The sequence below is a fragment of the Panicum virgatum genome, chromosome 2N (genome assembly GCF_016808335.1).
Source record: "Panicum virgatum strain AP13 chromosome 2N, P.virgatum_v5, whole genome shotgun sequence".
Lineage (NCBI taxonomy): Eukaryota > Viridiplantae > Streptophyta > Magnoliopsida > Poales > Poaceae > Panicum > Panicum virgatum.
In genome coordinates, this window is record NC_053146.1 from 21,195,793 (window position 1) to 21,220,065 (window position 24,273).

A 24,273-nucleotide genomic window follows, 5' to 3' on the forward strand; every position below is an offset into this window, starting at 1 on the left:
CCGGCCTATAAATATAAAGGCTAAGGCCAATTGAGGTATTCCCAATCGAATCAATCAAAATATCGCATTACTTTTTATCTCTCAAACCCTAGTCTTTTCCAACCCTAGATTGCTTTTTTCTTTCGTCTCGACGACGTTTGAAGACATTCTGAGTGGTCTGTTGACCTCAGAGCAACCCTAGCCGTGCAAGCTCCGACGGGGTCCCTCCCGAGCTCGCGTTTCTAGGTCTTCGCGGTTCTCTGCTCCACACCGGTCAGACCGGTCTGCGGAACCGGTCAGACCGATCCGCCAAGGCATCGCTGGTTCAGATCGTTTTGACGATCTCCTGTGCGTTCTAGTGCATTCGAGTGTGTTTGGCGCGATTGTTTGGTGGTGGCCGCTCTCCTCGATGAACAACCTGCTCACATGCAAGACGTGCAACCAGCGCACATAGAAGGCATGCCCCCTGTGACTTCCACAGAGGCAACGACGGGGGCAGCGGCGCCCCCTCCCCCGGCGGCGGGAGTCGCTCCGTCTGACGACCAGGTGGCCCCCCCTTCTCCACCTGATTGTTCGTTGATTGCCCCTGCGCCCTGCGGACCCTCTCCGATGATCTCATTGTCTACACCCGGAGGCCGAGGCGGCATGATGCTTCAACGACAATTTCTCCAGCTCACAGCTCCCCGCCCTCATCCCCGAGGGCACGCTTCTTGACCAGAATGACAAAGAAGACAGTGAAAATCTTGCCCACTCCAAGGGCCAATAGGCTGCGCTCCCACGACACTGCTCCTGCTCCTCTGCGACGCAGCCGCCGTATCGCTGGTTTTGGACCAGAAACCCCGTGTACTGGTCCTTCCTCAAGAGCAAAGAAAAAGGTGATGCGTGCTTTGGACCTCATTGGGGAGACAGAAGGCATTGATCAGCAAAGTCTGGAGGAGTATAGTAGGCTTTTTTCTTCTTCCTGCAAGCTACCAGACACATATGTTACGGCTTTGGCTGCTCTTTTCGGGTGGGCAGCCCCTGATGAGGAAGAGCTGGAAGCACTGAGATCTTCCCACTGATTATCAAGAGGTCGTATTTCACCCACCTTGTTGGAAATGAATCCGTCAAGAATCTTATGTTGGAATGTACGTGGACTCAATTCTATTGCACGCCAAGATGCAGTAAGAAATTTGGTTTCATGTTCAAGGGTTGATATCGTTCTACGCAGCAAGCGAAACCAAACTTCTCTCGTAAATGGGCAAGCAATTACCAGGTGATCCACTGTCTCCGACATTTGTGCACACAACGCACAGGAATCGTCATCTTGTAACCCATGCGTTTTCCTTCGAGCTGCTGTCCAACAGCGGTCATGGATCACCAACCAGATGAAAACAATTTCTTTGGCGCCGAACGCCCAGTACACTTTCTTTGTTTCCTGGTGGTCCACAGCGAGGAAACAATTGCCTAAGGCCAACCGCCGTTGTTTCGACAGCCTGGTAATTCTCACTTCTTGGATGCTTTGGAAAGAGAGGAATGACAGGACCTTCGATCGACGAGTGCGTACAGTCGATGATGTACTTACGAGGGTGTACGATGAGATTACTGATTGGTTTCAAGCAGGGTTCAGGTGCCTCGAGTCGGTGCTTTGTAAATTAGGTAGGCTTCCGGGTCGCTCAATAGGGGTCGTGTAATCGTCTTTGTGGGTTTTTCTGGAGTCGGTTGTGGTTCTATAACCGACTCTTTTGTAACACTTCTCTTCTCTTCTTAATGAAAAACGTGCCCAGGCACAGTCGCGAAAAAAAAGGGTTGATATCGTTTGTTTACAAGAAACAAAAATGTCAGCTATGCCATGGGCACTATTCTTTCAATGCTGGGTTCTGATTTCACCAATTGGATTGACTTGCCGGCTATTGGTGCAAGCGGAGGAATTGTGGTAGCTTGGCGTCACGGACTTGGCCCAGCCAGTGCTACTCGAATTGCTAATTACAGCCTTTCCATTCAGTTCTCTCCTAACAACATTCAACCCTGGTGGCTGACTTGTGTGTACGGGCCCCAAGGAGATGATAACAAAATCCTCTTTATGCAAGAACTGCGTTGTGTGCGATCTGCTTGCCAGGGACCATGGACAGTTCTTGGGGACTTTAATCTCATCACAAGTGCTGAAGATAAAAATAATGGGAATCTCAATAGAGCAATGATGGGCAGATTTTGTCGTGTGATTAATGAACTGGAACTGAAAGAACTACCTTTGAAAGGGCGAAAATTTACCTGGTCCAATCAGCAGGACAGTCCTACACTTGTCAAGCTTGATAGAGTTTTCTACTCAGCTGAATGGGAACAACTTTTCCCAAATTGTCTCCTGCAAAGCAGTGCATCTGATGGCTCTGACCACTGTCCATTACTCTTGGGGTTGAATGATGTGCAATCTGCCAAAGCTAGATTTCATTTCCCAGAATTTTGGCCAACTCTTGATGGTTTTCAAGAGGCAGTCGAGGTTGCCTGGTCCTCTGTTCAAGCGACTTCCTGCCCGTTCGACACCCTGGCCAAAAAGTTCCAAGCAACCGTTAGAAGTCTCCAAAGTTGGAGCCAGAAAAAAGTAGGACATGTCAATTCACAGCTGGAACTTGCCAGGGAGATCTTACACCAGTTAGAGATTGCACAAGACAATCGTAATCTCTCTATCATGGAGCTATGACTGTGAAACAAACTTAAACCCTACTCTCTAGCCCTCTCATCACTACAGCGCACCATTGCCCGTAGCAGGTCACGTATTACCTGGCTTAGTGAGGGGGACGCCAGCTCGGCCCTTTTTCATTCCTTCGCTGGACACCGGAAGAGGAAAAACTTCATAAGTAAGCTCCTGACAGATGATGGCCTTTTGCTAACCAAGCACGAGGAAAAGGAAAATAATATTTTCAGCTTCTATAGTTCTCTTCTGGGGGAAAGCCCTGACCGAGAGGTAACAGTAAATTTGGAAGAGCTGAATATGCCAAGCTTTGACTTGTCTGAACTAGAGAGCCCTTTCTCTGAGGAAGAAGTTTGGAAAACAATCTGTTCTCTTCCCTCAAACAAGGCTCCAGGACCGAATGGATTCATTGGGAAGTTCTATAAGGTGTGCTGGCCAATAATTAAAGTGGATATTATGGCTGCAGTTTCTGCTGTTTTGAGCAGGAAATTATGCGACAAATATCAGAGATTACAGACCAATCAGCCTCGTCCATTCTTTTGCCAAGCTCATTACTAAACTTCTTGCTAATAGGCTAGCTGGCCGGCTGGATCAGATGATCACACCTAATCAGAGTGCATTCATAAAGGGCCGCTTCATATTGGATAATTTCATGTTAGTGCAGCATACCACAAAATATCTTCACCAGCAGAAACAACCTCGTATTCTTCTAAAGTTGGATATCATGAAAGCATTTGATTCGGTCTCCTGGCCCTTTCTCTTGGAGGTGCTGCAAAGCCTGGGATTTGGTCCCATTTGGCGTGACATGATAAGTGGTCTGCTTGCCTCCTCTTCAACTCAAGTCCTCTTGAATGGCTCTCCCGGGGAAAAGATTATACATCGATGTGGTCTGCGGCAAGGTGATCCACTCTCACCAATGCTTTTTATAATTGTGATGGATATATTGTGTCGTTTAATTGAGAAGGCTTCTAGGGAAGAACTCCTGCAACCTTTAGCCAGACGAGCGCTACATCACCGTATTTCCTTGTACGCAGATGATGTGGTTATTTTCTTGCAGCCTAGTGCCAGTGATATAAGAATCACCCTTGACATTCTGGATCTTTTTGGGGCAGCCTCTGGACTTAAAACAAATGTGCAAAAAAGTAGTGTTCATCCTATTCAATGTCTGAATGAAGATAGAGAAATCCTGCTAAATCTCCTTCCCTGCCAGATTTCAGAATTCCCTTGTAAGTACCTTGGAGTACCTCTCTCCCCCCACAAACTGACAAGAGCTCAGGTTCAGCCTATTATTGATAGAATTGCCGACAAACTTCCAAGCTGGAAGGCTGATCTTCTCTCAAGAGCTGGCAGATGCATTTTAGTACAATTTGTCCTTACTTCTATGATGGTTTATTTGCTGATGGCTTTGGACCTCCCCGCTCAAGCTCTGAAAGCTATTGATAAGATTAGAAGGGGTTTCTTGTGGCGGGGAAGAAAAGATGTGAGAGGAGGACACTGTTTGCTGGCTTGGCCTAAAGTCACTAGACCATACTACCTGGGCGGCCTGGGAATTTCTCACCTTCAGTTTTTAGGTTGGGCCCTAAGATTGAAATGGCTCTGGCTGCAGAAGACGGAGCCTAATAAACCATGGTCCTTCTTTCCAGTCAAAGCTCCTTACCAAGTTCAGGCTTTCTTTGCTGCTGCTGTTGTGACCGTAGTAGGGAATGGAAAGAACTCACTCTTCTGGTTTGATAGATGGTTGGCTCACCAGAGCCTAGAAAAGCTCCTTCCACATTTGTTTAGAGCTATCACTGCTAGAGGAAGAAAAAGAACAGTCTATGCTGCTCTTGAAAATAGAAGTTGGGTTACGGATATCAAAGGAGCTCTCACAGTGAATGTTCTCCTAGAATATTTGCAGCTTTGGTACCTTCTTCAAGGATTTGAACTGCAGCCAGAAATCGAAGACACTCACATATGGCAATTCTCTACCTCTGGCAACTTCTCCACAAAATCTGCATATGAAGCCTTTTTCATCGGATCCATTCAGTTTAATGGTTGGGAAAGAATTTGGAAAAGCTGGGCCTCGGGCAAATGCAGATTTTTCTTATGGACAGTAGCACACAAGAAGTGCTGGACAACTGACAGACTAGCAAGAAAGGGATTAAATCACCCTGCAGCATGTCCTCTTTGTGACCAATCTGGAGAAACAATTGATCACTTGCTAATCTCTTGTGTCTTCAGCCGACAAGTCTGGTTTGCTGTCCTACAAGGCCTTGGCTTGCAAGCACTTGCACTACAACCTGTGGATCTTTCCTTTGAGGACTGGTGGACTAATGCGAGTAACAGGGTTACTGGTCAAGTGCAGAAAGGACTTAATTCCATCATCATCCTAGGAGCCTGGTCCATTTGGAAGCACCGCAATAGCTGTGTGTTTGATGGAGTCACTCCAAACCTACCCTATGTTGTTGCAACCATCCAAGAACAGATGCATCAGTGGTCGGTCGCTGGAGCTCGAGGGGTTTCTCACCTCCTCGCCCTGGCAGCCCCTGCCTCTTAGGTGGTTCGGATCATGGGTTTTGCTTGGTCTAGTTTATTTCTTTTGATAAAAACCTGTTTTGTATAAGGGCGGGTTGCAGGCCCTTAATTCTGTAACACTCCGGGGTTTCTTTTCCCCCTTTTTTCTGATTAATATATTGATGCGCAGTTCTCCTGCGCGTTCGAGAAAAAAGGGCTAGTTTGGCAACCAAGGCCATATTTGCCCGGGGTAGCAAACCCCACGCGGGGATTTAATTGGCAGGTCCAATCCCTGGGGAGCCGTTCCCCCTTGCCTGTCCCCTTCCCTGCCGCCATTTGGAAGCAACCCTTTCCCTGTCGCTATTTGAAAGCAAGACCAAAGTACACAGGATTGTACATAATATGACTATGTGGATTATGAGCTTTCGTTGTAAATCTGCACCAATATTCTGAATATGCAGGTTACATAGACATGTGATCTGCACCAAGCTGTAAACTGCACATGCCCAATATTATGAAACTCCAAATAAACACGTGATCTGTCTACTGTAAGCTAAAATCTGCACTGATATTTAAATTATAGTCCTCTAGCTCAAACACCAATAACCATACACTACTACAGATATGGTCATTGCAAACGATCTATCACCGCCGGTTCGAAATGAATCCGGCGGTGATGACCAATCATCACCGCCGGGTCGTATTACGAACCGGCGGTGATAAATTTTCGAACATCACCGTCGGGTCGTAACACGAATCAGCGGTGATGATTAGACATCACTGCCGGATCATTTTAGGTGCCGGCGGTGATACAATTTTTTTTCTTTATCTTGTCCCTCTCCCGTCAGTGTCCCTCTTCCTCATCCATCTCCTCCCTCCCTTTTCCGTCTCCTCCTCCCTTCCCTCCCCTCCCCTCCGGCCATCCCCTCCCCATCTCTTCCTTCTTCCTCCACGGGCCCCATCCTCTCCTCCTGTCCCGCGCGGCGCATGGATCCCGTCCCTGCCTCTCCTCCCGTGCTGCGCGGGATGCGGACGCGACGGCGCACGGCGCTGCGCAGCGTGGCGGCCGTGGGGAGCAGCGGCCGGCCGCGTGCAGTGTTGCGCGGAGTGGTGGCGAGGAGCGGTGCGGCGCTGCACGGTGCGTCGCGACTCAGCGCAGCGGCGGCGGCAAGCAGCGGCGGCGGCGAGCAGCAGCCGGCTGCGTGCAGCGCATTGCGGAGCGGGAGCTAGGAGCGGCGTGCCGTCCCGGTGCAGAGGCACGCCCCTGCCCTGAGCCCCCGAGGAGTTGTCGCACCGAGCCCAGGTAACATGAACACAGCCAACCTGCAAGATGTTCGGCAGAATGCCTCACAAGATTTTTGCCTATTAGGCTGAAAAGCTGCACCAGAGCAGTTTTATATTTGTTGGTATAATACATCTTTTCTCTGAAAAAATCATTATAGAGTAACAGCATTAGTGTGCGGATATCTTCATTATATCACAAAGATTTCATTTATCTACGGCACAGTTAGTTATCTAAAATCTTTACATTTACACAGTTAGTATATCACAAGAGACGAAGGGTGGTGCATGAAAGGGTATATTTTTTTTCTGAGAGAACACATGTAAAGAAGGTGACAAGCCCCCGCTTGGGTGACAAGCCCACGCTACTAAGCTCGTCATGTAAGTATATAATTCAGAAGGTGAAGGTTCTAAAAGCCACCATAAAATTAAATGTCAGCTTATTTGCATGTTGCTCATGGTGACAAGTTTTTTTTGTCTATGGGCAGTAATTTTGAATATTATCTACTACTACTTGAAGAGATGCTGAGTGTAAAGTAATAAAGACTACTTGAAGGTGGGTTGAATCTGACTGACATCAATCTTAGGGATGACCTCAATGGAATGCGATAAAAGTGTCCGGGTATCACTTAGTGTTTTGTTTTATTTATATTTTTTTACAAATAATACGTCTATCAGTTTAAGCTAGAATAATTTACTTTTACTCACAACTCACAAGGAACTAATATAGTATGTGGATAGCATTCTGTTCCTGTGATCGTACCTTTACATGGTCTATTCATCCAATCTATAAATGTCTCATGCTAATGGTGTTTCATTTACAATTAACAGGGATGATGTGGCTCTGGATATCCTCCAACATGATCCCTTTGTGGTAAAATAGTTGCAGCTCTCTCAGACTTGCATTTTGTTCTTCGGCTAAGGTTGCTGTGCATGTATTTCTATCTTTTTACAAATGTGATTGTCTCATGTCTTGTAGACATTTTGCATGCTCTTCTGAAATTTGAAGTCTTGTATGTTCTGTCCAATTTCCATGTAATAAGTCATATTGTTAATTTCTACAATCATATCAAGTATTGCCCAACCAGAGAGTAATGGGCAGCTTGTTATTAAGTTTGCTACAGAGACGCTCAAAACTAGGCTTGATGTATGAACTCTTTGTTTTAATTTTAATGTATGAACTCTTTCATTTAATCTCGATGTATGAGCTCATGTGATTGAATTTTGCTTCTATAATCATATATTATATATGATGTACAAATGGTGCAATATTATTATATGAATATATTTTTTTTGATGGGAAAATGGTCTTCACCGCCGGTTCCATCCACAAACCGGCGGTGATGAGCACTCATCACCAACGGTTTATGAACCGGCGGTGATGACCCCTCCTATCACCAACGACTTAAATCCAACGCCCCCCCCCAAACCGGCGGTGATGCTCACTTCGAACCGGCGGTGATGGGGGCGCTGGAGTAGTGATAGATGCCTATAGCATAAAAAATGGACAAATAGTAGGGCATGTATATTAAAAATTGACAGACAGGAGGAATAAAATCTAGCTATGATCTTGAACGTTTCTCCGATGCTAATAATGGAGGTCACTTCACTTTTCTCTGATCATGTGTTGCTACCGCCAAGTCCTCTACAACTAACACCAAAGAAATGGTTAGTACAAGAATATGCAGCAAAACAGTATGAAGTGTCATGCTTGTTACACATTTCATATCATGGGGCACAACAGTAGGAAGCACTCCAATCAACAAAAATAAGCATCAAAAGCATTGTACCTAGGTATGGCTTGGAGCAGTGCTGCTTGACTCTAGGTATGGCTTGTTCTTGATACTACAGAAAATCTTGGGGTTTTCTGCCCTTACTGCAAATGTAGGGAAAATAGGGAGATTCTTACCGGCAAGGATGCCGGGCATCATGGACAGCATGACCATTTGCAAGGCTGAAGTTTCTCTCCAAATGAACTGCCTGCTCAGGCTTGATGAATTCAACCCGGTATTCAGGAATAGCAGCTATGTAAGTAGTGCCTGTGGAGACATCATTTTCATCACGAAGTAAACGATCCAACTCTGGCCAGAGAGCTTCTTTCCTGAGGAAACAATAGAGTTCAGGTAGAGCACCATAAATAACACCAAAGCAGTCAAATGACAAATTTTCAGCTTGAGATAAACTAATAAGACATACCATGCATTGAAGTCATCCTCAATGCATTGATCATCGTCTCCGAGGCCAACTGGAACAAGGCGTTTTCCACCTAGGCAAACATGAAGCACCTAAGGTCAGCTGAACAGCTTGACTAATGAAAAAGACATACAATAGTCATGACTCATGTGCATACCTTGTTCAGTTAGGAGGTCGTCAACTACAATGGCTATCTGCAGTGGCGGATGCAGGAATTGGAGGCAAGGGGGGGCTGAAACAATAGAGATGTTGATTTGTGTGAAGATTTAATGGTGATTTGGAGGTCTTGCTACAGTGTTTTACGTGTAATTAGGGGAGCTTAGGGGGCTTGAGCCCCCCTAGCCCCCCTCCTGTATCCGCCCCTGGCTATCTGTAGCAGATCCAAGAGATCAACAAAATGAATGCCAGCATAACAAGATTTTACAACTGGGGAAACACATATATTAAAATGATCTGATAAGTTGTATTTGTGAGTACCTTGTTGAAATGCTCGTACTGTCGATTGCCCGGACCAAACACAGCATACTCAAGATCACTCAACCAGACTCCCCTCTCATTTGCCTCCGTGAACCATTTGTAGAACCTAGCGGCATTGTCAGTTGGCTCACCATCTCCGTACCTGAAATTTACCAAGCTAACATTAGCAAGGTTTCCTTGAGTACTAAGACAGAGTAAATGAGAACATTCACCAAATTTTGACACTTCCTGAATCGTTAATTCAACTATTACAACTAAGGCTTCATCCAATCTGACAAAATGAATAATGAAATAAAGGCAGACAAAGTGTGCTGAGATCAATATAAATTTCAGGACAACATTATGAATATTTTGGTGTTTAGAAGCAGTGAAACTACTAATGACTTAATTGAATGCTTCCACCTTGTGCACTGAGGTGCAACATCAAAGTACTATAAAAAGAAGAGCATAATGGAAAGAACAAATTTACCAAGACCACCGTAGCACGAGTTCTTCCTAACCCCCTAAACCAGTTGGTCCCTAGGTCTCCCCGTTCCTAAAACCTGAACAGCGCGCCGGCATCCGGGCCAAATACCTCAAGCCGCCACCAATTCATGTGAACTAAATGGAGAAATATCCATGGACTCACGAAGCAATCAGATTCTTCAAAAGGTGTACCTACTTCCTGGAGTCGAACATGTTCTTGGAGAGACTATTAGGATTAGTCCCACATTAGTTGTGGGGGAGAGTTGAACCAACTTAAAAGTGGGGGGAGTCTCTCACTTCTTGGGCTAGCTTTTGGGGTGTAGCAGGAATTCCTCCGGGTGTGCGCCCGGTTGGGCCAACTCTCCTGGTTTTGGGCCAACAATTGGTATCAGGGCTGGGTCCGCAATCTCTTGTGCCGAGATTGTTAGGATTAATCCCACATTAGTTGTGGGGGAGAGTTGAACCAACTTAAAAGTAGGGGAGAGACTCTCTTGGGCTAGCTTTTGGGGTATAGTAGGACTTCCTCCGGGTGTGCGCCCGATTGAGCCAACTCTTCTGGTTTTGGGCCAACAGAGACAGACCTGGATGTTGCACACCTCTTTCTTGCACGGCTCCTTGCTCGGCTGCGCCGTCCCCGGAGCTCGGAGGCGGAGGCGCAGGACGAACGCCGGAGGTGGCGCTACGTTGTTTCCCTCCCGTCGCGGCCCTCGCGACGCGGACGGGGAAGCCGCGCCCGAGCTGTCGAGATGGGGAAGAAACGCCCCGGGGAAAATAGGAGGCTCGGGCTTCCTAACCCTGCAGCACGGACTTCCAAATGGCGAGGTAATTTGGCCCGGGCCACAATTCCAGGAGGGAGCCCGTCGCTTTTTTTTTCATTTTTATATTTAAAAAAATTAAAATTTCAAAAATATATGGCCGTTCCAAGAAATTTCAAAAATGGCCCCTGTCGCCCATGGGGTGGGCGACAGGCCTTTTTTGTAAAAAAAAATTTACGATCCGGTCCTCGGTCGGTCAGTGCGGTGCGGGGGCTCGGCGGGGGAGGGGGGGCGGTCACCCCCACAACGGGCGATAGGGGGGCCTGTCGCCCCCCCCCCCCCCCCCGAGCGACAGGGTCCCCCCTCTATATAAGCCCCCCACCCCCATTCCTTCTCATTTTAGCCCAAAAATTCCACCAAAAATCCAGAAAAAAAGAGAGGGGTGAGGAGAAGGGAAGCGGCAAAGTCCTGCCGGATTGCGCACTTGTGATCTGCAGGTAATTATATTTAACTTATGTATTTTTCCATTGATATTGTAGAGTAATTAAATTTAATTAGTGCTATAGTAGAACCAATTTAAGTAGGAGTTTAAGGATACACGTTTATTATTAGTTTAGGAAATTAAGACTACGCATTTATTATTACAATTGCAGTACTATTAGAGACGTATTTATAAATTAATTACGATTTAGAATAGAATTTCGCATATGCAGTATAGAATTTGAGTGTCATCACGTAGTTATGAATACTTAAATGTTGTAGTTGAAATTCATACTTAGTTTTTACGGATTATTGAATAAGGTAGTGAAGTAAAGAGTATAACTCAATAAGTATTCTGTGATATACAGATATGTCGAGCAAGATGCAGTTTCAAGTATTTTTTGGTGACTACAATGCTTTGTATGGGCCAAATGGAGTAGACCTTTCTGCCTTTAAGTGCACATCTAGCGTCATAGATAAACCTCTGGATAGGAGTTTTGGTTCCATATATAAGTGGCTGCAGCGTGGGTTCTGTGTTGATCCGGAGACACATGTGATGACCGTCCATTCTCTTGTTAATTGGGAAGTAGAAAGTGATTTATGGGAATTGATGATGATACACAGCACTGATGACTGGCAGAAGTACATGCAAGCAGCTCTAGAGCGTGGGTGGCCTCTGCCCATTCTTGTTCAAACTCGGGAGAAGACACAAAATGAAATCCGACATGGTGCAGATCAAGCAACTCCGAGTATTCGAAGAGAGACTAACTATGTTGAGGAAGATGAGTCAGAAGAGATAGAGAACCAAAACATCGGACCACAGGGCTTTGCTGATGAGGGAGAGAGGATACATAGCATCGTGGACGAGATGGAGGCAGAAGACCAAGCCGCAATGGAGATGGAAGAATATGAGGGCTCATCTGATGACGAGCAGTACTCATTGTCGAAAGAGTGGAAGGAGCATGGTTTTGGCAATCATGTCGTAGAAGACGTACGAAATCAGGAGTGGGAGTACAGAGGTAATGAGGTAGTGCAAGGTGCAACATATCCAAACATTGAAGCCGTAAAAGATGCTGTGAGACTATGGGCAATATCATTGAAGCGAGAATTTAGAGTCGTGAAGTCTGGCAGTAAAGAATATGAGGTGAAGTGTGTGAATGATGGATGTCCATGGCGAGTACATGCATTCAAGGGAAAATGGAAGTCAAACTGGAAATGTTCCATTGTGACAGAGCACACTTGTTTGCTGTCAGAAGTTCAGCCCTCACATCACAATATATCATGCGACTTTGTTGCAAAGAAACTATATGGGTTGATTATGGACAACCTAAATTATGAGCCAAAAATGATTGTTCGACACATTGAGCAGACTTACCAGTACACCATTAGTTATTTGAAGGCATGGCGGGCTAAACAAAAGGTGTTCGAGATGCGGTTCGGCACATACGAGGCATCATATGATAACCTACCTCGTATGTTATCCCAGGTTGCTACTAGAAATCCTGGAAGCTTTTATGACACATACCTCGTACTAGCCGTGACTAGGGGCAAAGCATTCTGCAACGAGCCTTCTTTTGCCTAGGTGCCTGTGTTAGGGCATTTCAGTGTTGTCTTCCGGTGATCTGCATTGATGGCACATTTCTGAGTGGAATGTATAAAGGTCAGATACTCACCGCAATCGAGGTAGATTGCAACAACCAAATAGTTTCACTCGCATTTGCATTTGTTGAGAATGAGAACTTAGACAGTTGGTATTGGTTCCTTAAACGAGTGAAGGTTCATGTTGTTGCTGCACGTCCAGATGTGTGCCTTATTAGTGATAGGCATGCAGGTCTGCTACAATCAATAATGAAATTGCAACGCGGAACTGCGACAACACCTCCATTATGGCCTGATGTCCACAACAGGTGGTGCATTATGCATATGGGTGCAAACTTCTATGACCACTTCAAGAACAAAGATCTTAAGAATATGTTTAAGAGGTTGTGCATCCAAAATCAACAGAGAAAATTCAATGCTTTATGGCAGATGCTTGATCAGTTGACTGCATAGCAAGTGAAGGTAAGGGCATCAGGAACCAGTACGAGTCAGGCTGCAGAGGCTACAAATTCAATTGAGAAGCCATTTTCACACTGGATTCGAGGTGCACCTAAGGAGAAATGGTCATTCCTTTATGATACTAACGGAGTGCGATATGGTATTCAGACAACGAACCATGCAGAGTATTTCAATATGGTTATGCGGCATTGTCGTGCCTTTCCTCTTGTGGGAATTGTTGAGTTCATCATGTATGGGTGCATGAAGTATTTCAGAGAGCGTTACATGGCTTCAAGCATAAACATCAGCAACCCCCAAATTCAGTTTTGCACAAGAATGACACAATATATGCAACAGAAGATAGAAAAGGCAAAACTACAACGCGTCATATCGACAGGTATAATGGAGTATAGATTTGAGGTTCTATGCAAGGATAGAACTGGTCGTGGTATCCGTAGAGATAGGGTGGTACAGGACAGTTTGATTACAGTAGATGGCAAAGCCTTCTGCTCCTGCATGAAGCCTTTGTTATTGCATTTGCCATGCTCGCATCTCATTGCGGCATGTGCAGAGTCTAGGTTGCAGCTAGGAGTATTTGTTACACCTTACTTCAGCAAGGAAGCAGATGTATCCACCTGGGGACATGAGGTATACGGGATTGGAATAGTGGGACCTTTCATTCAGGATAATGAGGATAAGATGTTTATTCCTGATCCAGCCACTAAGAAAGGCAAAGGCCGCCGTCAGACACGTCATATTCGGAATGGTATGGACGAGCCCGAAGCAAGCAAGGCACAAAAGCGTTGCAGCCAATGTGGAGCATTGGGTCACAACTACAAGAAGTGTCCTCAGAATGCACTTCACGATGCTACTGACGTCAGTCCTTCCGGAAATCCCAGAGATGGAGCACCTCTTACGTTCAGACGACCATCGGCGAGAATTGCTCGTGGAAGGCACTCGGTGTCATGATACACCAATGTGCAGTTTGTACCTATATACTAATCGTGCGTGGAGTTTGTATCGAACCTATCTGTAATATGTAGTAATCGTGCGTCTAGTTTGTATGGAACATATCTGTAATGTATAAATATCGTGCATCCAGTTTGTATCGAACCTATCTGTAATATATAGTAATCGTGCATCCAGTTTGTATCGAACCTATCTGTAATGTATAAATATCGTGCGTCCAGTTTCTATGGAACATATATGTACCTATGTGTTCTCATATATTTTTGAATACAGGTATGGAGATGGACTCCTTGCTAGACCCAGTTATCGACTCGAGCCACATGTCTTTCTTTGCAGCAATTGAGCACCGAGCCCTAGAGGTGCTACGTCCTCGTCCACCTGGGGAAGCGATCTCTATACACCACGATTGGGTTGACAGGTATGTAATGAAATATTATTGTTTATCACTTATGTATTCGTCGGTATTCCTTTGTTTCAACAATTTTGTTTATTGCAGGTTACGTGAGTCCGGTCTACTGACTCTGGGCCGTCTTGTCGAGGGTGGGCTTGTTCAGCTCGACCGATCCCTCCTGACGGCGCTCGTTGACAGATGGAGGCCAGAGACACACACGTTCCACCTCCCGTGTGGGGAGATGACTCCTACACTGCAGGACGTGGCCTACCTCCTCGGCCTCCCTATCGTCGGGGAGGCTGTAGGTCCGCGTGTGGTGGCGGCCTCGTGGAAGGATGACCTGGAGGCCCATTTTGCCCTGGTTGACTGCGTGGAAGTAGCAGGTCCGATCAACCCGCACCCGCAAGCAGCAGGTCCTTCGAAGACCTGGTTCCTACAGTTTACAGTACGTATTCATTGCATATTTAAGTTTAATTGTTACAATTCACATGTTGCATTATCAGTTAAAATCATTAATCTTAATTGTTTACGCAGCCTACCCTGTTGCCTGCGGATGCCGACGAGTACAGTGTGACCAGATCGCTGGAGGCGTACCTGCTTTGGTTGTTTGGTTACATCATGTTCAACAACACTAATGGCAACTCGGTCGATAGGATTCTCCTTCCGTATGCACGGGAGATTGCGGATGGGGACGAGGACGTACCGCCCAACAGCTGGGGTGAGGCGGTACTTGCAGCCACTTACCGTGGACACTGCGACGGCTGCAAGAAGACACATAGGAACGCTATCCTGGCAGGGTGCCCACTACTGCTGCAACTTTGGTCGTACGAGAGGCTAGCCGTTGGTCGGCCCATCGTCAGCCACGAGCCTTACCACGAGGCCATGTACGGCGACGAGGAGGACGACAAGCCCACTATGAGAACTCTCTGGATCTAGCATCAGGTACGTTCACAATAAATCTAATTTTGTTATTCATTGTTACACGATGCATTAGCGCACTTTTAATTTTACTAATTCAGACTGCAGAGGTCCTGGGCGCATGAGCAGGTTAGACACGCATATCCTGAGTTTGTTTCGGAGCTCGACATGCTGACGCCCGAGGACGTTGTCTGGGAGCCTTACAGCCCAGAGGCTGTGGCTACCCGTGCACCAGCAGGCCTGTCTTCGCACTACTCTGCGAATGCGAGCCTGTGGCTTACTACAGCCGTCCTAGTTTACGACATCGCGGTTGAGGCATATTGCCCCTGGAGAGTCAGGAGACAGTTTGGGCAACGCCAAGGAGTTTCCGGTGCCCACCGCGTTGGAGCGTGTCAGTCGCCAGGACCACAGGTAATTATGAATGAACTTGGCTCATACATTCGTGTCGAATCTAACGATTCTTCGTGGTCCACTTTTGTAGGTTGTCAAGGAGTGGCTTGCCGTGCTCTGCTGATTGGCTCACCAAGATGCAGCCGTGGGTGGACCAATGGGAACAGACAGACGAGCACTTGGTCCATCCAACAGGACCACGCATAGACAGCTCCTTTAGGGCTTACCTCACCTGGTACTTACTCCGGACTCGGGCTCGTCTGGTTTATGTTGACACTCACCCGCAGACACACCAGGCGAGGCCTCAGGATGGCTATGCCCGGCACCACGTGGAGGCACTAGCTGGCGCGGTGAGTCTCTTGATCATATTTGCATATATATATATATATATATATATATATATATATATATATATATATATATATATATATATATATATATATATATATATATATATATATATATATATATATATTCATAAAATAATTCATGTGTCACTAACTGTTCCTTTACTCAATGGATGCAGTTTCGCCTTTACAACATGATGGAGACAGACTGCTCGACTTACATGACGAGGGTATGTGCCGGATCCCCAATGACCCAGTTTGAGCAGACAGAGGCTTGGTCGAGGCAGCGTGACCAGTTGCGTTCAGTACCGCACAACTTGGGAAGCCATGTGCAGTATGAAGACAGCCACGGGTCGTCCTAGGCCTCGTCGCCGTTCCCGTGTCCGGCGACCGTGCACCGGCCAACGTCTTAGCACTACACAACTGCAGGTAACGTAGATATCTCTTTAAAATTAGATCAAGTGTTGCTACATATTTACTAATATCACAAACAGGATACGATCCAGCTACTGCGTTCGGCCATACTGGAATGTTTAGAGGGGGCACCACCAGTTGGCAGACCGTATCCAGGGATGGTACCGGGGCCACAGATACCGGCCTACACAGGTTAGTTTATGTTTCGTATTTCGGTTTCTACATGTCATGACGAAAGACACGAGCGTACGCTAACATCCGCATTTTATGCGTAGGATTCTACCCCGATGCGGGCGCCGGACCTTCTTCCTCCTTTCGACCTGGTACAAAACACTCTCTCAATGCACTCACTAATTTACCATGCAACATATGTTGGTTTACGTTTATATGTTACGCAGGGTTTGTTTCAAGTACGTTCGTTCCAGATAACGAGGACGTCACCTTAGACGAACTCGACAGCTTGACTCCAGACTCACCTGGCGCGCACGGTGACCCCGATGTCTTGGGGTATTCACAGCTAGGAGGAGCACCACTTGGGATCCTCAACAGGTGACACCGCAGGTGACACCGCAGCCCCTTTTGCGTCCTGAGCGACAGGTGAGGTCTCCGGATCGTCACACCTACTCCGAGGGCCATGTCCGTGCCCAGCAAAGGGCTAAGAGGGTCCGACGCCCTAGGGGTGGTTAGATATATCCGATGTTTGTATCTCTGATGTTTATTTGTAATGAGATAGCTGTGGACCGCTTATTTGTACACTTCAACATTCGCCTCTGATCACTCTCGTATTTTCCATTACATACGATAGATGGTATGTTTATGCTTCGATGCTTTATTAGGACTAACTACGATTCAAACTCGACATTATGTACATGTCCAGTGAATGCAAGTTAGGTACGAGACATACATACAAGCATAATACAATATTAACAATACTAAATGCGAATATATCTTAAACCGATGAACATCATATGTTATAGATCATGGCATAAAATCATCTAGATCGTCATCCCAGTTGATAGATGGTGGTGCTGCAGTTGGTGTAGTATGGCTCGATGAACCTCTTGCCTTTCCCTTTCTCTCTTTTCTGGATCTAGGTTCATGTACAGGGGGAGGAACATCATGTGTTGGAGGCCATGGTTTGGGGGGCATAAAGTCATCCATATCGTCATCCCAGTTAACACAAGTTGGTGCTTGAGGTGCTGCAGCATGACTTGACGAACCTCTTCCATTTCCCTTTCTCTCTTTTCTGGATCTAGGTTTATGTACAGGGGGAGGACACATCATGTGTTTGAGGCCATGGTTTGGGGGCCATGAAGTCATCCATGTCGTCATCCCAGTTAACACAACTTGGTGCTTGAGGTGCTGCAGCATGACTTGACGAACCTCCGGTCATCTGTTCTTGTGGAGGCCAAGTACTATCACCCGAAGATCTTCTCCACCTCCTTCGCCTAGTTTGCGGCATAAGTCCACCGAAGATACATACCAATTTACGGAAATTTGGTATCGATTTGTTAATCAACTCCGTGTCCTCGGGGTAATCCTAGCATATAATTAAAAAACAATTTTACTATTTTATAAATATATATTCCAAATGACGGATGGAATTAGAACTGAATGAGAGTTACCTTAATGTGCATCTCATACACCTCTGGCCGCATCCATATCTTACAAGAACTTTGTAAGAATCCAATGATATTAGGATGATTCGCTAGTTCACATATTCTCGTGTATATATTCCGATGTTCTAGCAGGTGTCCCTTTAAATCTTGCGTTGTAATACCTCGAAACATTGTGAAATCTTTAAATTCTACTATTTTGGACAACACCATCTCTATCGTACCATCCGCTAATGGATCCAACTTTTTACTGATTAAAAGATGTGTCATGATATCAAGTATTATACTAGATTTTTCTTCGGTCCATGAAAATCCTCCTGAATTGGAGGCAGCCATTGCCTTATGCTGTAATATCAATAAGGTACTGTCATTATAAATTTACAATTCTATATTTCACTATCCAAAAATTAATTCTAGCCTCGAACTCGTACTTAAATTATTCTACTATAGCACTAATTATATTAAATTGCTATACAATATCAATGGATTCAAATATAATTACCTACTGATCACAAGTGCGTAATCCGGCAGGGTTTCGCCGCTTCTCTTCTCCTCACCCGTCTTTTTTTCAGGATTTTTGGTGGAAGTTCCTCTCTTTTTTTCTGGATTTTTTGTGGAATTTTTGAACTCAAATGAGGAGGGAATGGGGGTGGGGGGCTTATATAGAAAGGGGGCCCTGTCGCCCGAGGGGGGGCGACCACCCCCCAGCCCCCGCGCCGCGCTGACCGAGGACCGGATCGTAAATTTGTTTTTTACAAAAAAGGCCTGTCGCCCACCCCGTGGGCGACAGGGGCCCATTTTTAAACTTTCTTTGAACAGCCATATATTTTTGAAATTTTAATTTTTTTTTAAAATATAAAAATGAAAAAACAGCGAGCCCGTCCCGGGAAAAAGGCCGGGATCCCGGCGGGATTTTGGACTCCCAAACTGGGCCTAGAGGTTGATCTAGATCTACAATCGAGATATTTGCTCAAAAGCAAGATTTCGTATTAGTTGTGTGAAGCCTCAGCCTTTACGACCGGAGGGGAGTAGTACAGTTTCTTTCTCCATCTCATAAAACCAAGCAGATACATCGGAAGACTTTATGCCATTGAGAAAGGAAGAGCAAAAATCCATTATACTTCATAAGAAAATAGAAGTGCGAATTGGTGACTCTTAGGTGCACTTCCAATCCTTCTTAGTTTAAATATTTGTGCTACTTTTTTAAAATAAAATCTCATTTTGAAGAAATAGTACAAATATTTGAACTAAAGAGAGTTGCAGGTGCTCCTAAGATAACCAATTTACACCCCTAAGAAAACAGTTCCAGATTTTCCAATAATAAAAAATACACCGCTCCATGTTGTAGCATTTTTCATAGAATCGAATAGAGATAATGCGTTTACATTCCAAATAGCGTATGAGAAGAAACTGAAAGTATGGCCAACACAGAGAGTGATATTTTCACACAGAATTCTTGATCATGCTTCAGTGTGTGTGTATGTCTATACATTGGGGATGGCTGGATGGGGCAAACTGAGGCTTGGTGCACGCAGGAAGTTGTATGTTTAGGACCATGCGTGCCAGTCAACAAACAGAGAACACTTTAATTATCAACGATTTAATTACTACAATATCTCTGGATTTACTAAGAAAAGCTGCATTTTAGAAATAAGTACACTGATCGTTAATTTTACCTACACCAAGTTATGTTAGTTTCTGCAGATCACTGAAGACAACGTTTCAGAGTCACAGCAGCAGTGTCATTCCAACCCCATCAGCATACTGGTGACTCCTCCCACAATCTTGCTCCGCATCGTAGAGGAGAGATCATGCTCCTCACCAAAGTGCACCCTGTAGACTTCCCACTCCCTATCTTCCACAACATGCCTCCCGATCTCCGCCTACAAACATCATGTTATTCCATCAGCTGTCAATAGTTGCCTCTCTCAGAAAACGAACATTCATCAATGATTGTAATAATAGTTAAAGCTGTGCAACTATAAACATTATATAGTGTCAGATGGAAGTTTAAACATTATATAGTGTGAGATAGAAGTTTAGGGAGAATAACAGATTCATTAATCCAATGAGTAGCGGTGTACATATATAGGCACGGAGGCCCTGTTGTGCACATGTACACTAAACAAACACCTATCTATATCTATGTGTAGAGATACATCAGCTAACATATAGTACCATACCAAGAAGATTCGTTTTTGAAGATTCTTGAGAGCGAGGGTGATGTCGTAGAAGACCAATGGCCTACCCTTGCCAGAAACCTCAACGGGGTTTGCTACCAGCAGTTCTGTGTCAGGACCCCGGTTCACCAATGCTACACGCAGTGGTCGGAGGAGCTCCATCCTTAGGCGACAGCAAAGTAATCTCTGCCTTTGCTGATCAAGGATCTTCTTCCCATCTGATTGAACCACGAACAAATCCACATCACACCGCCCATTTTGGGTCGCATAGAATCGGCCATAGGAAATCTGACACAGAAGAAAATTGGACTTGCTTCTCCATCATTTTCATTTTCAAGATGGTGAAATACAAATGGCAAGAATTATGTCCTCAACTATTGTTACCTGAATGTTGCAGTCCTTGAATGTCCTCATGATGTCATATAGCAGGCCCTTATGGTCACCACACTGAATCTGAATAAGAGTGTGGACAGAGCTAAGAGAGTTGTCTGTTGTCACGGAGATGGCATTGTCACCTCTTGTGCCGATTGATTGCTCCTCTATGAGATCTGTGTTAAACATCTGTTCCATTACAGCAGGCGTCAACGATGCACATGCTTGGGGGCAAGACAACATGTCTTCAGTTGCAGGATCTATTTCACAACTTGCCAAGGAGTCGCCTAAGACACTCTCAAGTTTGTCGTACGCTTCTTCTCTTCTGCTCTTTGTGTGCAGAAGCTCCCTAAAATCATTCCAGAGTGTTCGTTTACTTTCTAAAGGAGATATGGAGCTAATAATATTCTGCAAGGTGGAAACAAGTAACCACAAACAAGGCAGCACCACACTATGATGTAAAAGAAAAGGAAAAAAAAAGAGGAATGGACAGTTCTTGATATCTCAGCCAAGATGCTTGATGATAAAATGTATATTTTCATCATATTATTATGGAGTAATAGTTTCTGGAATCAAGAAACAGAAAAACCAAAAGATCATCAGAGGCACTGAGAAGGTTGTGTTAGGAGACAAGAGACCTGGCGTCTGTGATGAAGAAAAGGTCCAGGACAGTCCCATCAGGCGTGGTGGAGACCTTCACCCTCCGAATCGTGAACTCTAGGTCGCACAACACTCGTGTTACATCTGTGGACACAGGAATTCCCACCATGAATATTCAAATTAGACCTCTTCTAGCTACTGATGAGATATCCCTTTCAAGACTAGCTGTCGCTTGGTTACATAAAAAGTAAAATTCGCTGGATATGAAGTTACCTTAGCTAGCAGTTTTACTACAGAGTTATAATGAGAGAAAAAAGGATCCCTAGAATCTCCTACGTATTCAGTAACGAGATGGAAAAGAAATGCATGCTATTGAGCAATGAGAGACTTGACAGTTTTGTCAAAAGATATTTGAGAACTGAGATCGGGCAGTCAATGTAATTTTTGGTTGTCTGCTAAGATGACTGATGTTCCTTAAAGAAAAAAAAAATGATAAGATGACTGCTGAAGAGGGGAACACTTTCCCCAATAATTTAGGCTAGTAGCACTTTCCATAGGATAGAAAATCAGGTAGCCTACTGAATTATGCAGGCAATCATCTTAGTGAATCTACGGTAGCAGGTGGTGTTGTTACCATGCAAGAGGCCCATCCGGTCGAAGCAGTAGAGCTTGAGCAGGAAGAGCCGTGGCGCGGGAGGCGCGGCGTCCTGGAGGCCAGCAGCGGCGAGGTCGGCGGTGTCGAACCCGAACGGCGCCGCGACGGGGCAGAGCTGAAGCAGCCTGTCCTTGAGGAGGTCCCACGGCACGGGCACGGGCCACCCCCGCCGCGGCAGCACCCAGAGGACGATGTAGCACCACCGCCCGTCCGTGCTCATGTCCCCCTTGACGACGCTGAGGCCGAAGAGGAGGACGACCCGGCAGAGGTCGCAGCCGAGGCCCGTCTTGTCGGGGCAGCTGACGGTGACGACGGCGGGGTCCCCGGCGGCGTCGGCGAGGCGGATTTGCACCACCTCGTCGCTGGGCACCCCCATCCTGTGCTCAGCCTCCGCTCCCCCGCAGCCGGAAGAGGTGGCGGCGATCTTCAGAGGGGCTGCCGCGGCTGCGGGGACAGACAGCGGAGGCGGAGGCGGAGGCAGCGGAGGAAACGAGAGATGTGGACAGAATCTCGGGTGATGGATTCCTTACGCCAAGCAAAGATCCCTTCTTGTTCTTCATTTTCTGGCAGTGGCGGAGGGTGGAAAAGGAAACCAACAAATTTCCGAGGTTGCGAGAGAAAGTGATCTGTGTGTGGACAAGTCAACAAGTCATACGGCAGGCCAAGATTGGTTGGACGGTGAGATTTTCTTTTGTTTTTCTACTTTTGTGTGCAACCAAACAGTCTCACTTTGCTCAGTGCGACTTTCCCGACCCCGTCTGTCTCCCTGTCCATTTTTTTTAACCTAACCTAATAATGTAATATAGTCGCAGTTTTCTCCATTTTCTGATTTGAAATCGAAAGCCTAAATTCAATGAGTCGTTACGAGTACAAATGCTTCCAGAGGTAAGCTTGTCGGCATGCAAAGTCAAGGGCCTACATCATCTTGTCGGTACACATCAACTATCTCATAGATTACCTCAAACCGTATTAATATATAATTTTTAATAGAAAGAGGATAGAGGGAGAGGGCTCCCTAAATAAACATGGTCGCTCCCATCCCCTTTATGGTTACAACAAAAAAAAACACTTCTATCTTATTCCTCTGCCCTCGTCCTTCCACCGCCCACCATCGCGACTTCTATGCAAGCCACCCGTCCCGTCCTTCACCAACCTTCCCCCTTGCCGGCATCGCCTCCCACGCTGAGAGCACACCCCACCCATTACCCTTCCATTTCCCCTCCTCTCCTTTGATCAAATCTGCACAAGCCCCCGCCCAGCCCCCACCTTACCAGAGTCGCATCTAACGCCAGCAAAGACCGGTCTATCCTACCCTTCCCTCCCCCTCCCCCACCTCCTTCCCCTCCCGCTCCACCAGATGCCCCTACCGCCGGCAGCACCCAACAGCCATCCTCCACCACGGCACCACCCGCGCCTGCAGTGACTTTGCCGCCGGCCTCACCACCCACAACCCACAACCACCGCCAGTCCAACGGCCACCCTGGCCACCTCTTTAGACCTGGCAGACTCCAATCCCCTAGCCTACCCAAAAACAACCCGAACTCAAAATCCTAACCAAAGCGAGCTCGCTGGAGTTGAATCCATCATCGCTGGAGAAGGAGGTGCCAGAGTTGATACATCACTAGAGAGGAAGAGGTGTCTTTTGATTTGTAACTTCTCTTACTTATTTTTCTTTTGAAAAAAGTCTATATCACCCCCTCACCTATGGGGGTGGACTACATAACCCCCAAACTATGAAATGGTCTATATCACCCCTTGAACTTTCCAAAACCGTTCAAATTACCCCTAAAATAGTTTTGAAAAATCATAATAAATCATAGAAAAATCATAAAATAGAAATTCCAATTGTGTTAGACTCCAAATGAGTAGATCTACACAATGAATATATAATATGGTATACTTTAGTATATTTTTTTGTTGTAACTTTAGATCTATGTTTTTTCTTCATAGCTGTAAAAAATTGTACTATAGCATACCATATTATATGTTCATTGTGTAGATCTACTCATTTGGAGTCTAACACAATTTGATTTTCTATTTTATGATTTTTCTGTGATTTACTATGATTTTTCAAAACTGATTTAGGGAGTAATTTGACCGGTTTTAGAAACTTCAAGGGGTTATATAGACTGTTTCATAGTTTGGGGGGTTATGTAGTCCACCCGTCATAGGTGAGGGGGTGATATAGACTTTTTCCTATGGTTTAGGGTTTTTAGGGTTTAGAGTTTAGGGTTTATGGGTGATATAGACTTTTTCCTTTTCCTTTTTCAACTTCTAACACTCCTCGTACTTCCAGAAATCAGAAGGGCTCTCGAATTAAGCTAAATTGAGAGCTCTTTTTGTGTAGTTTTTAAATTTTTAATAATATAGAAGAGAGAGAGGAAGGTGAGATAAAAGTGGTTATTTCGTGAAATAACTGCCACATGGGCAAAAGTTTAGAATTATGAGACCATTCCCAACCATACAAACTAACAAAATTTTCTATTTTCAATACACAAAATAAGGAATATGGTATTAGTACGAGGAAAAAAGTAACTTGCTGTAAATTTTATTTATTAAATATCTCAAAATTATAGGAGACCACCGTCCATAA

At 45.5% G+C, this 24,273-nt stretch overlaps 1 protein-coding gene and 2 long non-coding RNA genes across 4 annotated transcripts; 1 reads left to right on the forward strand and 2 right to left on the reverse strand.

Moving 5' to 3' along the window:
• Positions 1–6,010: 6,010 nt before the first annotated feature.
• On the forward strand, positions 6,011–7,646 carry LOC120660033. Of its 2 annotated transcripts, XR_005669323.1 has the most exons (4): positions 6,011–6,443; positions 6,679–6,802; positions 6,910–6,977; positions 7,253–7,646. It is a non-coding gene; the product is annotated as an uncharacterized LOC120660033 (long non-coding RNA). The 2 variants fall into 2 exon arrangements; XR_005669322.1 differs by having other exon boundaries at positions 6,679–7,646.
• A 739-nt stretch (positions 7,647–8,385) lies between these two features.
• Positions 8,386–8,753, reverse strand: LOC120658770. Its single transcript, XR_005668835.1, has 2 exons — positions 8,618–8,753; positions 8,386–8,522 (listed from the first exon to the last, which is right to left on the reverse strand). It is a non-coding gene; the product is annotated as an uncharacterized LOC120658770 (long non-coding RNA).
• Positions 8,754–19,322: 10,569 nt separating this feature from the next.
• Positions 19,323–22,197, reverse strand: LOC120660034 (ACT domain-containing protein ACR10-like). Its single transcript, XM_039938359.1, has 5 exons — positions 21,660–22,197; positions 21,064–21,169; positions 20,438–20,774; positions 20,057–20,341; positions 19,323–19,756 (listed from the first exon to the last, which is right to left on the reverse strand). Exons 1-5 carry the CDS (start codon positions 22,054–22,056, stop codon positions 19,616–19,618), a joined length of 1,266 nt encoding a protein of 421 aa, XP_039794293.1. The 5' UTR covers positions 22,057–22,197; the 3' UTR covers positions 19,323–19,615.
• Between the last annotated feature and the right edge of the window lie 2,076 nt (positions 22,198–24,273).

Excerpts from the sequence above, each read along its gene's own strand:
- LOC120660034 (XM_039938359.1), bottom strand. The coding sequence starts at position 22,056 with ATGGGGGTGCCCAGCGACGAGGTGGTGCAAATCCGCCTCGCCGACGCC. Across the intron at positions 21,170-21,659 it reads CCGGATGGGCCTCTTGCATG|ATGTAACACGAGTGTTGTGC; the intron begins GTAACAACACCA and ends CTGTGTCCACAG. Across the intron at positions 20,342-20,437 it reads TCAAGGACTGCAACATTCAG|ATTTCCTATGGCCGATTCTA; the intron begins GTAACAATAGTT and ends CTTCTGTGTCAG.